At 42.2% G+C, this 12,101-nt stretch overlaps 1 protein-coding gene across 1 annotated transcript in view; it reads right to left on the bottom strand.

The window, feature by feature from the left end:
• atp10a (ATPase phospholipid transporting 10A) overlaps positions 1-9,593 on the bottom strand; it is a 28,723-nt gene extending 19,130 nt beyond the window's left edge. The window contains exons 1-7 of the mRNA XM_076148643.1: positions 8,914-9,593; positions 4,863-5,067; positions 3,935-4,020; positions 1,759-1,865; positions 1,541-1,672; positions 1,175-1,305; positions 98-350 (exon numbers count right to left, since the gene is read on the bottom strand). Coding sequence (XP_076004758.1) covers positions 98-350; positions 1,175-1,305; positions 1,541-1,672; positions 1,759-1,865; positions 3,935-4,020; positions 4,863-5,067; positions 8,914-9,338 — 1,339 coding nt within the window. The 5' untranslated portion in view covers positions 9,339-9,593. The remainder of the gene's footprint in view (positions 1-97; positions 351-1,174; positions 1,306-1,540; positions 1,673-1,758; positions 1,866-3,934; positions 4,021-4,862; positions 5,068-8,913) is intronic.
• Positions 9,594-12,101: the final 2,508 nt, after the last annotated feature.

Below are 12,101 nucleotides of genomic sequence, written 5' to 3'. Positions count from 1 at the left end.
AAAAAAGGCATAACCCCTTTAAAAGACAATGGCTGCTGACTACAACATTGTATTTATAGCGCAGGGACTGTGTTTAAAGTTTACTGGCTCCTCTCACCATTGGCATCATGGGAGTACTCCACCCCTGCCACAGTGCAGCGACGGAACACCATCTTGTTCTCTGTCAGGGTGCCTGTCTTGTCAGAAAAGATATATTGCATCTGGCCAAGATCCTCAGTGATGTTAAGAGCCCTGCACTGCAGGTGAGAGTCTGTCTCCTCGTCGTACAGATCCATGTCGTGATGGATGAAGTACACTTGGCAGATCTTAACAATCTCAATCGACACAAAAAGGGAGATGGGTATCAGCACCTGTGAGAGGACACAACGTGTGTTAGTAAAGACAATGAACAGGTTTTAACGTATCTGTAAATACTGCAAAACAAAACTGTATCAACCTAAAACCTTTTTGGAGAACTGCAGCTTTTAGGATGCATTTGTTTTCATTCAGAATTCTATTAATGCAACTTGAAGTCATCCTCATTCTGGTAACAGGGTGTTGTTTACAGAACTACATGCTGCATTGTGTGAGGTATGGGGCAGTGATCTTGACTCCACATTTCCCACTAACATCCAGGGAGGAGTTGTGTAGAATGAGTCATGGCACTGGGAGGACAGATGAGCCTCAGCATTATTTACTACCCTGAGCCTGAGCACTATGTTTATATGAGACTATATTAAAGAGCAGTCTGGCTTCACTGGGAGTCTCCTTCTTTAAACTATGAGACATATACAACCAAACATCCATCTTTAATGCTTTTGTATTTATTTGAGCCGTCACCTCACATTATTTTAACGAGCTAGCATCAACATCTGACATTTAAAAGATTAACTCAAATCAATAACTGTCAGATAGTTACAGTTTTTTGCAGGAATATAAAGGTTATTTTTGAGAATGAAGCATAAACACAGTCTCTGAGTGAATGTCACACACACGCACACACACACACACACACACACACACACACACACACACACACACACACACACACACACACACACACACACACACACACACACACACACACACACACACACACACACACACACACACACACACACACACACACACACACACACACACACACACACACACACACACACACACACAGTTTGATGAAGCATCGCCTCTGTACCTGAAAGACGATGATCAGAGTGAGGAAGAGATAGATGGCTGACATGATGGGCGATATGTCCGTCCCGTCTGGACTGAGAACATCAAACACAGGCCTCTTATCTCCGTACTGAAACATCCACAGCCCGTGACCTGGAACAGCAGCAGCACAAGGTCAACTCATACAAACATGTCACATAGACACAAATAACAGCAGAGTGAACAACATCTAAACATGAATCCCTCTTTCTCTAGAAATCAAAGACAATAAGAGCAAAACAAAGCTCTTACATCACTGAAGCACACTTCCTGTGAACATACTGTACATGTTTAATAGTCTGTCATTTTAATGTTTTCTATGAATGCTTAATAATTGATTGCTACGCACCGACAGCAGCAAACAGGCACATGACCAGCAGGATGATGACACACCAGAACACATCTACATTCATCTGTCTCTCCAGTTTACTGCGTTTGTAGCGTGGGCCATTATTGTTCAGCATGGCTTTAGTCTCATGACCTGTAGAGACACCGGGGGTAGGGGGGGTTAGCGGGAGCAGGCGGAGGTGAAACATGAGCGATGACAGGCAGACGTTTGGTCCTAACCTGCATAGATAACTATCCCCACTGCCTCCTCTGTGTTGCGGATGGTGCAGCCTCTCAGCAGCAGGTTCTCTTTGTAAAGTGCATCTCTTCTGCCACTGCGATGGATTCTGTTGAAGATATGTTGGGAAATGCTCATGATGATTCTGTCTTTACATCAGATTACAATGAATATACAGTAGCTAGTGAGCGGGGGTGTATTCTAGGACAAAGGCAGTGTAGTGTATAGCATAACAGCAGCCAACTCCAGACAACACTTTATTCCACTGAGTGCCTTGATCGATCATGCTCTTAAGTATCCTGGGTTCCCTTCAGCCAGAGCCCTTAGCTCAGCACAAATTCCCTCTAATATAGAAGAGCTGACTGCCGCTCCACAGCCAACCCTCGACTTTACAGTCAATCAGGCAATTCACCACTTCATCACTGACCTCAAAGATCTGCTTCACAATCTAGGTTGGGAGATTTTCAGGCTCATTAAGAGGAACGACAAAGAGCTTGGATCAATAAGCCGACGTGAACCGGCCCACCAAGAAAGTTCAAACTCCTCTTTTACAAAATCTGGGATGAGTTGTTGAGCCATAAATTGTCATGGGGCTGTTGTGTTAGAGAGCCAAGCTTTTAACATCAGCCTTAATCCCATTACTAAATCAAGGATTAGAAGTGTGTTATTCAAACAGCGTCCAACCTTTAGCCAGGAGCCACGCTTCATCATCTCTGTGTAGCTTTCCCAGCATCATGCATCTGTCAGCGTGTTTACTAATGTTCATCCTTTGGCCTCTGACAGCAGGCAGACTGACACGTCACTACCATTATAGATTAATAACAGTGTCCCTGAGCTCTGTGCAGCCGTTAACCGTGGTTCACAGCTCGTCCTAGTTCATTGCTCACACTGTTCAACAAATTGATAACACTCTGAGAGAGAGCGCCTTCTCTCCCAGCAAGGCAGCGAGATTAGACTTGGTGCTATTGCCCGTAATGTAATAAAACACAGCTGAGACAAGACCCCCGCCCCCCAACCCCCCACCCTCACCTCCACCACTGTGCCCTGCGCTCCGCTGTAGCCTGGCAACTGAACGCTGACTGCATCTGGTCTCCTTCAGAGCACAGAATAAATGTCATAATCATGTGCCATCAGGTCAGCCGTGCTGCTGGACTGTGTGCTTGAAGGACGTCTCCCATCATCTGCCTCACACAAACATACTCAACACGTCTCAGCCCCCGGGGAAAATTAAACACTCAGCAGACACCGGCATCTGGCTCACATCCAAGTTTGGAAAGACTCACATAAAGCCGGCCGTCCCATTGACAAACATGACAAGCTCAATATAATACAACAAACAAGAGTGACACTTTTTATAGCATCTAACTTCTAAAATGACCCGAAGAAGAACACTATTTAGACTCAAAGAACCTGTTGCGTTGCATTTCAGTACATATTTAAATGCAGACACTCCTTAGCAGTAAACAAACACAACATGCTCCATGTAGAGGAACAGATACGACTGAACTTCAAAGGAAATGACCCCTAAATGCACTTGTTGGAGAGATAAGTGTGGTGTAATGAATCACTGAAGTGACAGTCAAGCCTGCACCCCACAAACTTGCCTGTACACAGGGGATTGTGTCATCTTTCAAAAATCAGTTAGGAGTGAAAGAAGAAGTGAGCCCTGATAGACATCACGGACATCATCTCTGCTCACTCACTCACTGAGAAAGTGTCTAATTCTGGCTGAGTAACCCAAGTTTCAGTAAGAAGCTAAACATTCTACCTCTCCTGGTCATGATGAAGACCACAATGAACATGTGCTTCCCTCAAGGGACAAAGAAGAAGAAGAACCTGATCCTGGCCTCCAGATGCATATGGACAAACTCACCATGCAACCACATCCTATATGTGCCAATCATGTGTTTGTAGCTTGGAAAAACTGTTTAAGTCCTAATTATAAGTTGGGCAGTCTTGGGTCTTCAACAAACCACGGTTTCACATCATTTCCATTTTGGAGGTGAACTTAAAAAAATGTCACTGCAAGTCAAAACTAAAACTGAACCTTTCAATGTGAGTCACATGTATGAAAGTAACACATGGGCTGTAACTGTTGTTCTCAGACAGGCAACACTTGATGGCTGACTATCAGGCAAAGTACTGGATAGATAAGAGAATAAATAAGAGAATACTCACATGTAGCCTCTGAATCTGTTCAGGTCATTGTTGGGCTTTTCACATTCTATTGTGCTGTTGTACTTTGATGGGTCAAAATCACAATCCTGCAAATAGAACATACAGCTGCTTGTTCAGTTCAGTTTCAGACTAAATTATCCTTTTGACAAAATAGAACAAACCTTTCAGTTTTAGCTCAAACGTATTTACCAAATGAAATGTGAATATGGTTTCAGTAGCTCCGGTCAGCTTTCATCATCTGAGCTGAACTTGGACTCGGAGGGGTTGAATAGCTTTATATCAATATGAATAGATAGATATACTACTTCAAAATCAAAGGGATAAATATATAAAGTCAGATCTTTTAATGACTTCCGACTGACCACGCACTGGATTGAACTATGACATCATTCTTCAAACTGCAGGAAGCAAAGTAAACGTTGAAGAAGTTGCAAACTATGACTTGTTGCTTCATAAACCCTTCACATCCAAGTCAAGTTTGTTTATCAAAAGTTCATTCTGACCATGAGCAAGGCAGCATGGTGGAGTAATCCTGTGTGTGGTGTGTGTTACAGGATTAACACACTCTTTAGCAGCTAATGCCTGACTGACTTTTACAAACAGAATCATAAGGACACGGATTTCTGAATGCTAATCAGCTTAACTGGTAAAACAGGAAAATTATAGACTTCAAAAGAAACCACAAATACCAATTTTGTGCGTGTAAATGTTTTGTTATTGAACATCTAACACATCTCCGATTTGTGCCAAAGGTCTTCAAGACGATCAAGCACAACTGGATTAATGATGTCATGGGTTGAAGTACTGTTGACCGCAGTGTTATTCAATTAAACGGGGTTTGCCTCACTACAGCAACAAGTAAACATCTACAGCACAGCCCGATGTCTGAGAGAAACAAGAAACATGAGGAGAGCAGCAGCGGTCTCACCAGGTCAAAGAAGCTGCGTACGACCTGTCTCTGCTTCAGGTTGGTCTCTCCGTCCAGCGTGGCCGTCTCAATGTGGCACAGGCGATCTGGGTCACTGGAGCTCAGCAGCAGAACATCAGCTGGGAGGATTTCGTTGCATCGCAGCCTGATAAAGTCTCCCACCCGTATCTCCTTCCAGTACTTCTCCACATAGCGTTTTTCTCCTCTGTCAAAGCAATGAGAGGGGACACAGCTGGAGTAACTTGCAATTTAAAGATATGGAGCCATTGTTTAAAATAATTTGCAGTGCTATAAACAGAACAGCGTCTATTTGTCTTGAGTGAAACTGAATGATGGGAAACATTTATTTCATGAAGGATATTGATGCTTAAAATGTTAAATTCAGCTTACTCCTGTATTGAAGATGTAATAAGACCCGTCATTTGCAAAAATCATATTAAAGGGGACATCTTGCGCTTTTTGGTATTATCCCTCATTCAAGTGTAATATAGTGACTGTGTTGAGCATTGTTGAAGCTGTAAAACGTGAAGCTCGGGCCTATAGATTGTATTGTATTCAAGAGGAGGAATCTATACGGCCCTGCAAGCAAAGGTTCGTTTCTGATTGGTCCTTCACTTCTGTCTTTAGCTGTTTACACAAACCCGTAAAGTACAGGGACTGCAAGCAAGTGTTAGGCCAACATCTGTGTTTCCCACTCTGTCATGTGTTGCTGGGACGTGCCTGACACAGCTGGCCAATCAGACCAGAGAAAGCTTCTGGGGGCGGGGCCTTAAAGAGACAGTACTTTAAAAAAAAAGACCTGTTTGTACTGAATGTGTTTTTTGCAGATTAAAGCATGATCACAAACATTTAAAAATAGAGGCCTAATCAAAATAAGAACATAAAAACCAATATATGTCCCCTTTAAATGATAAACTGTTGTGTTTTTTTTTTTTTTAAAACACAGCCATATTACAGCATTGTTTGTACCCAACTGGTCCAAGCGCTGACGCACTTACGTAAACTGGTTTTACTTCTAAAGTTCTCAGTCCAAATAAATGGGACTCAGTAGGGCAAACATGTTGTTTCCACCATCAACCAACTGACTAACATAGCTGTCCTCAACCTTTAACTCCAATATGACATTATGCTTATACAGACAAGTATACAGATCTGGATTGTAGGTCAATGGTTTTTACTGTGGACTTCAGAGACACGACTGCCACAGAGAAGAAAAGACCCCACTCATATGACCCAGCATTGTCTTTCCCAAAAGGCAGACATTGTTTCAGAAAAGTATCCCAAGCACTTTCTATTTTAAATGTATGTCAATGGGCAAACAAGTTTACAGTGCTACAGTCCAACACTATGAATCAGGTCATAAATGTAAGAGAAAACATGGCTACATTTCATCCCTCTAAGTGTCTAAAAACACAGAAGGATAACCAGGAGACTTTATTAAAGGTCACCATGGTTTATTTATGGACAGTTTCATAGTTCTGGCTGCAAATACGTTAAATATTGCACATCAGTCTGGCTATAAACAACAGCCCTAAACTGAAAGGAAATACAGTTATTTATTCATAACAGCCCATTCCTAACAACAAAGACTCAGCCAATAGTTTGGGGCAGATTAGATGATAGCCTGAAAATGTACAACTGTCCTGGGATATAAGTGAAACAAATCAACAGTAGAGTTTTATATACAGACTGAGATACAGTAGCAGTGTAGAGGGAAGGCCTGTCACTTCAGATTCACTGACAATATAACATGTGGAAGCTGAGTCTATGGAGACGATGAAGTATTAATGATCACAACATACATGTTTATGCTTTAAGATGTGCTTTTTTTCAGCCTGGGCTTGTTCTAAGCTAAAACGCAGTATTTGAGCAGCCAAATGTAAATAAATACATAACAGGTTTTGTTAAATTGTCTCCACTACATCGCGAGGAACAATCCCAAGAACCGAACAACTGAGTTTAGACTTCAATACCAAACTGTGTATGTAGGAATATGACTGCTTTTGTAACAAACCTACTCATTCTTTCCATATAGTTTCTGCTCCGTTTACAACTCCCATTAACAGCCAGCAGTGCATTTGTCCTGAAAGGAGGAAATTCCCAGCACGTCTGTTCCTTCTGTTTCAGGAATGTCTAAACTCATGCCAGGTAACATTGTATTGTGTAAGAAACAGTATTAATAGTTTGCTTCATTATACGGCTGTTTACTTGAGTTAGTTTATTTCTGAGCGATACAGAAGCCAATCACATCTGCAAAAGAGGAGCAGATGAACAACTATGTGAAGTATTTCTCTAAACAAACAGGGAAGGTTAAGTGAGGGCATTGGCTACCTCAACGCTTGAGTTCAATGAATTTCTGCTGCACTCTAATCGCATCAACTGTCAGTGGTCGTATTAAATTACCTTTTAATTTATAGTACAAGAACCCAAACCCGCAGCAGGTTAAAGAAGCTATATGATCACCAAAGTCCATTCTATTTATGAAGCTCCAAATAAGCTAAGTTATTGTCTACGTCTTTCTAAAGGGCCAACATCTACAGATAGACTGCTCTTTGGTAAATCAGCCCTGACACACAGAGAGAACATCTACCAGCAGATAAGCTGCATGTCCATCCTTCATCCTTTGTAAATATTAGCATTTTTGATCAAAAATAGGAATTTCCTTTATGATAAATAAGAGCTCTCTCAACTCAAAGAAATTCATTAATTATTTCTGCCAAGAATGTTTTTAAGCAGAAAGATTCTAATACAATTTGGATCAAACTTAGTGGAAAGCTGCACCATGGCCCGGGGAAGAACCCGGTGAACCTGAGCCCATCTGGATGCAGGATTTGTTTACCATTTATTTCCTAACATTAGAACATAATGGCATTTTCCATATATTTTATCAGTTTGTTCTAAAGTCGTACACTAACCTTAGGGAAAGAGAGATCACTTTTATGCTCTGGGCTACAATCTGCTTCTAATCCAAACACGTTTCTAACGCGTTTCCAACTTCTGTTAGGCAATTAAATCATAATATTCTTATCTTGTTCTCTTAGGTCAGCATGGTTCTGTTGCCTCCCAGCAGGAGAGTCATAGGTTACAATCCCAGGCTGTGCCAGCTTTGGCCCTCTGTATTTGTGTATTTATCTTCTTACCATCCTACTAATTAGGATGGAAAAAATTAAGATAAAGAACAATTTTACAAAATAAGTGTAAGAGTGTAGGGTCAGTTACAAAGATATATTACTACAGGACGACAGACTTTATCAAGGCTTGTCTACGGGTAAAACTTCAAATGAAAACTTTTAATTCTGTGTATCCAACAGTGACAAACTGAGATAATGCCTGGTGTAGCTTTAAGCTTTGGCCCAGTCAACCAAGGAGAAGATGTTATGCACAATCTTGACCACAGCAGAAGAAAATTCAATTATGTCCAACCCTGACAGAACAACTCTGGTAAAGACTCGGCTAAAACTGTGGAGCCGGTAAACACTGAGCCTTTTGATGAGGATGAATTATGCTCTGTACATGGGCCACAGTGCTGCTTTTCATTAGCCAAACACACACACTCTCCACACTGATCCGGGAATATAGGTGGACACCACGTCTTTCAGCACCAGACAGCTCGATAGATACCCAGGTTTCTATAATAAATACTGACAGCAAACAGGCAACAGCTGTGCTACTGCTACAGAAAAAGCTGTCTGACACCTATCTGACAGAGAGGTGGGCAGGATGGTGGGTGACAAATTAAACTGGAGTCTTTCTGGAGGGGTGAAAGGTGCTTGGCTGGTGTCTACACGTGATATATTCCTCATCTGTGAGCCAGGCTCAAATCTGAGGCCTGCAACAAGACTTTTCGTGCCATCCTGAGCCCACAAATGATGAATATCTCACCGAGGCACTGACAGCCAGGTCACACACAAAGGTCAGCCAGCAAAAAAGGAACAAAGTCACGAAAATGTGCCTGGCTTTTCCTTTTCTCTGTGTTTTTTTGTAGAAGTGTGTAACAATCTAAGCCTATCAGCTGACATGAGTGTGTGTTGGCTGGGTGATCCAAACTTACCTGCTGTAAACCAGACAGTCCATGTGATTGATCTCTTTATCCGACCTGTGTCTCCTGTAGTCCTCCCATAGGTCTTTGATGGCAGTGACAGATAAAATAAAAACTACAGGAGCTAAGGCGAGCTCCGGCTGGAATGCATTGACAACTGGGACAAAATTCAGCAATGCAATAAAAACAAAGTAAACATTCGCAAACCTATGGAACTGTTCAAACAGGTTCTTTGGCAGGAAGGACAGCAGAGTGTATTTGGTGGTTTTTATCTTGTTGTTAGCGTAGTGCCGGTTTGGGTTCTCCTCTCCTTTGGCCTGCTCATACAGTATGTTTGCGTGGACAACCCTCGTCTTGTTCTCCTTGTTTTTCTTCTTTCTTTGCCTTTTCATCTTTGTCGTATTCGCCATCCCGGTGTCTTCAGCCTCCCGCGCCATAGCAGCCCTGCTCCAAACTTTCCCACTGGAACTTTTCCTACTTCTCCTATCATACGAATCAACGCGCCGCTAGCTTAGGTTATCATTCTTTCACCGTGTGAAGAATTAGTTCGCCACACTTCTCCTACCAGCACGCAAACATACTTCATTTTCATCCATGTCGACTCCTCTTTTCGCCAGTCAGAGGAAAACTTTTGCTTGTTTGGCTTTTCCTTTTTCCTATTGCTGGGAAGGATGCTGGGGTAGTCCTCGGCGCATATTTCCCACAGCTCGAGATCAGATTTACAAAACATGCGGATACGCTCCCGTCATTGGTGCAGCGCGGCGTGTGGGTTTGTAGAGCAGCGCAAGCGCGCAGCTTCAACGCAGATAGGACGTTCGTCAGCGAGTCAAGGGTCGCGCTTGTGTGGAAATCTGAGCCGCAGGCCCCTCCTCGATCACTTTTTTGTCTCAAAGTGCCACGCGGTATTATTGAGAGTTCACACTGTCCTTCAGGAAGTAAATACGCAGAGTGGGACATCGGGACACACGCTGTACGTTCATAAACCACAGTTTAGCAAGCGATCAAATCAGTTCGCTCAGTTAAATGGGTTTTTCCACGTATGATTGTTTTTGAGTTAGAATAATGACGTACGGTTAAACTGACTCCTACTTCGGTGAACTACCGCTCCTACTTCGCACAGACGTACTGGGACAGCCCATGCATCCAGCCCATAGCATGCACAGTGTCTGTTAAGTGTGGCATCACTGCTACTTCATTTGTAGTGACATCATTTTGCGAGTTCAACGACCTCTCTTGTTTATTTTAGTAGTCTGACACTGTTGGATGCAACACAGTTTTTTGACCGTATATTTGATTCTGTAATATGTGGTTTTATAATGAAACAGTTTAAACAACTAAACTAATAATGAAACCACAGCTCTTTATATCTTGGCAACTTTTTAAAGCTTTAATGTGAAGAAGAAAAAACCCTTGCTCTGCCCCCTTTCCACAGACACCTTGTGAAAAAAGATTTTTAAGGCTTAATTCCACATCAGTTGATACTGTTCTATTTAGCCAGCTGTGTGGTTTTAATAAAGCAGGCATTTGACATGACAATCTGAGAAAATGGCCCAGTGGTGTGGATGCAGGAAGACGTCAGGGATGCTGATGTGATGATCTGATAGGTACAGTTTTTACAGGATGTTGTCAAACAGCAGGTTCGGCGGCTACAGATCGCATCCTAGGCTCTGGTGAAGAGAAAGAGAGAAAAAAGGAGAAGGGGACACACGAGGGAGAGAGAAAAACAAAGAGAAGACATCCCACCCAAAGACCCGACCCATCCCAACAGTCACACAACCCCACAAACACACAACCCTGTCCTGGGCCGCCTGGGATAAAAAAGAAAAAACTGTTTTGTGTTCAAAAGCCGTCCTTAATTTGACTTGAAAAATAACACTGGACTGATTCACCTGCATTAGTTTAAAAACAAAAAGTATGGCCTGATGCTTTTCAGACTGCATAACCTGATTTAGGCCTTTGCTTTATTGCTGGGTGTAGTGTCTGGCTGTTTGAAGCCAGATTCAGCCCGATGTCTCAGATCCACCTAACTTCAGTCATTCATCATAGAGAAATTGAATTGTTCCTCATGCCAAGATGCCATGGTGTGCAATCAGCCATTAGTTTTTAACCCAACAGCTAGGTGCCCCGGGAGCCAATAGCTGTGCCGTGCCCAGGGATGGGCCTTTGATTTATCTCCTCTGGGGCCTCTCTTGGCTAAGTGGCCGCTCTGTCCCTGAAAGTAGTAATATTTCACAGCTTCAAGTCTTGTGCTCATTTAAAGCTACAGGGTGAAACTTTTTACATACTGGTTAGCACTCTTGCCTCACAGCAAGAAGGTTCTTTGCGTGGGTTTCCACCAGGTGATCCAGTTTCCTCCCACCCCCAAAGACCTGCAGCTTAGGTCATTTGGAAAATCTAAATTGCCCATAGGTGTGAATAGGAGTGTGACTGATTTGTCTCTGAGTGTTTGCCCTGCGATAGACTGGCCACAATTTAATTTCTTTGTCTTATCATCTGAATATATCTTCTCTAATTATGTGATTGCTGGAGGGACAAATTATGCCTTCTGTTGTTTTCCCTCATTTCCCTAGTGTCTCAAGCAGTGGCTGATAAAGTACCTGGAAGTCAGACTTGCTTAAAAGTGGAGATAGTGTTTCTCATTCAAAAGTGACTCAGTTATGTAACATTTGCCAATTAGAAAACCCACTTGAGTAAAAAGTAATTTAACTGCTGCTGTTAATATTACATACATTTGGGATCCATTTTTGGATTAATAACTGTATCCTGCAGTGTAGACTCGTGTTCTGAAATAGTCTCCCATTTCATATTTTATAATATCAGTCCAGGCATAACTGGTCATTATCGAGCAGATATCACAGGAAGTGCAATTTCTGGTCCTCTTGTAATTATTATTATGATCATTATACTGTCCTCATCTCCTCTCTGCATGGGGCACTTTGAGCAGTACCGGATGAAGAGCAGGTCATACTGAACCCTGCTGCCCTTGACTATAAAGTCATGTATCACTGTTCACGGGAACTGATGTATGTTACATAGAAAGAATTTACATGAGGCAGAATAAACTCTATATGATGTATATAGTGTATACATATAGCATCAAAGGTTTCATGTGTTTTGGATATACAGTATGTGTGATAAACTGTACATCAAATGTAGGGTAAACAGTAATCTGACCACAGAAAAATAGCACAAATGACATC

Source organism: Genypterus blacodes, unplaced genomic scaffold (genome assembly GCF_046128005.1).
Source record: "Genypterus blacodes isolate CSIRO-AG114 ecotype Tasmania unplaced genomic scaffold, CSIRO-AGI_Gbla_v1 ptg000041l_1, whole genome shotgun sequence".
NCBI classification, from domain to species: domain Eukaryota; kingdom Metazoa; phylum Chordata; class Actinopteri; order Ophidiiformes; family Ophidiidae; genus Genypterus; species Genypterus blacodes.
Note: the sequence above shows the minus strand (reverse complement) of the source record. Positions and strands in the feature narration are given on the sequence as shown.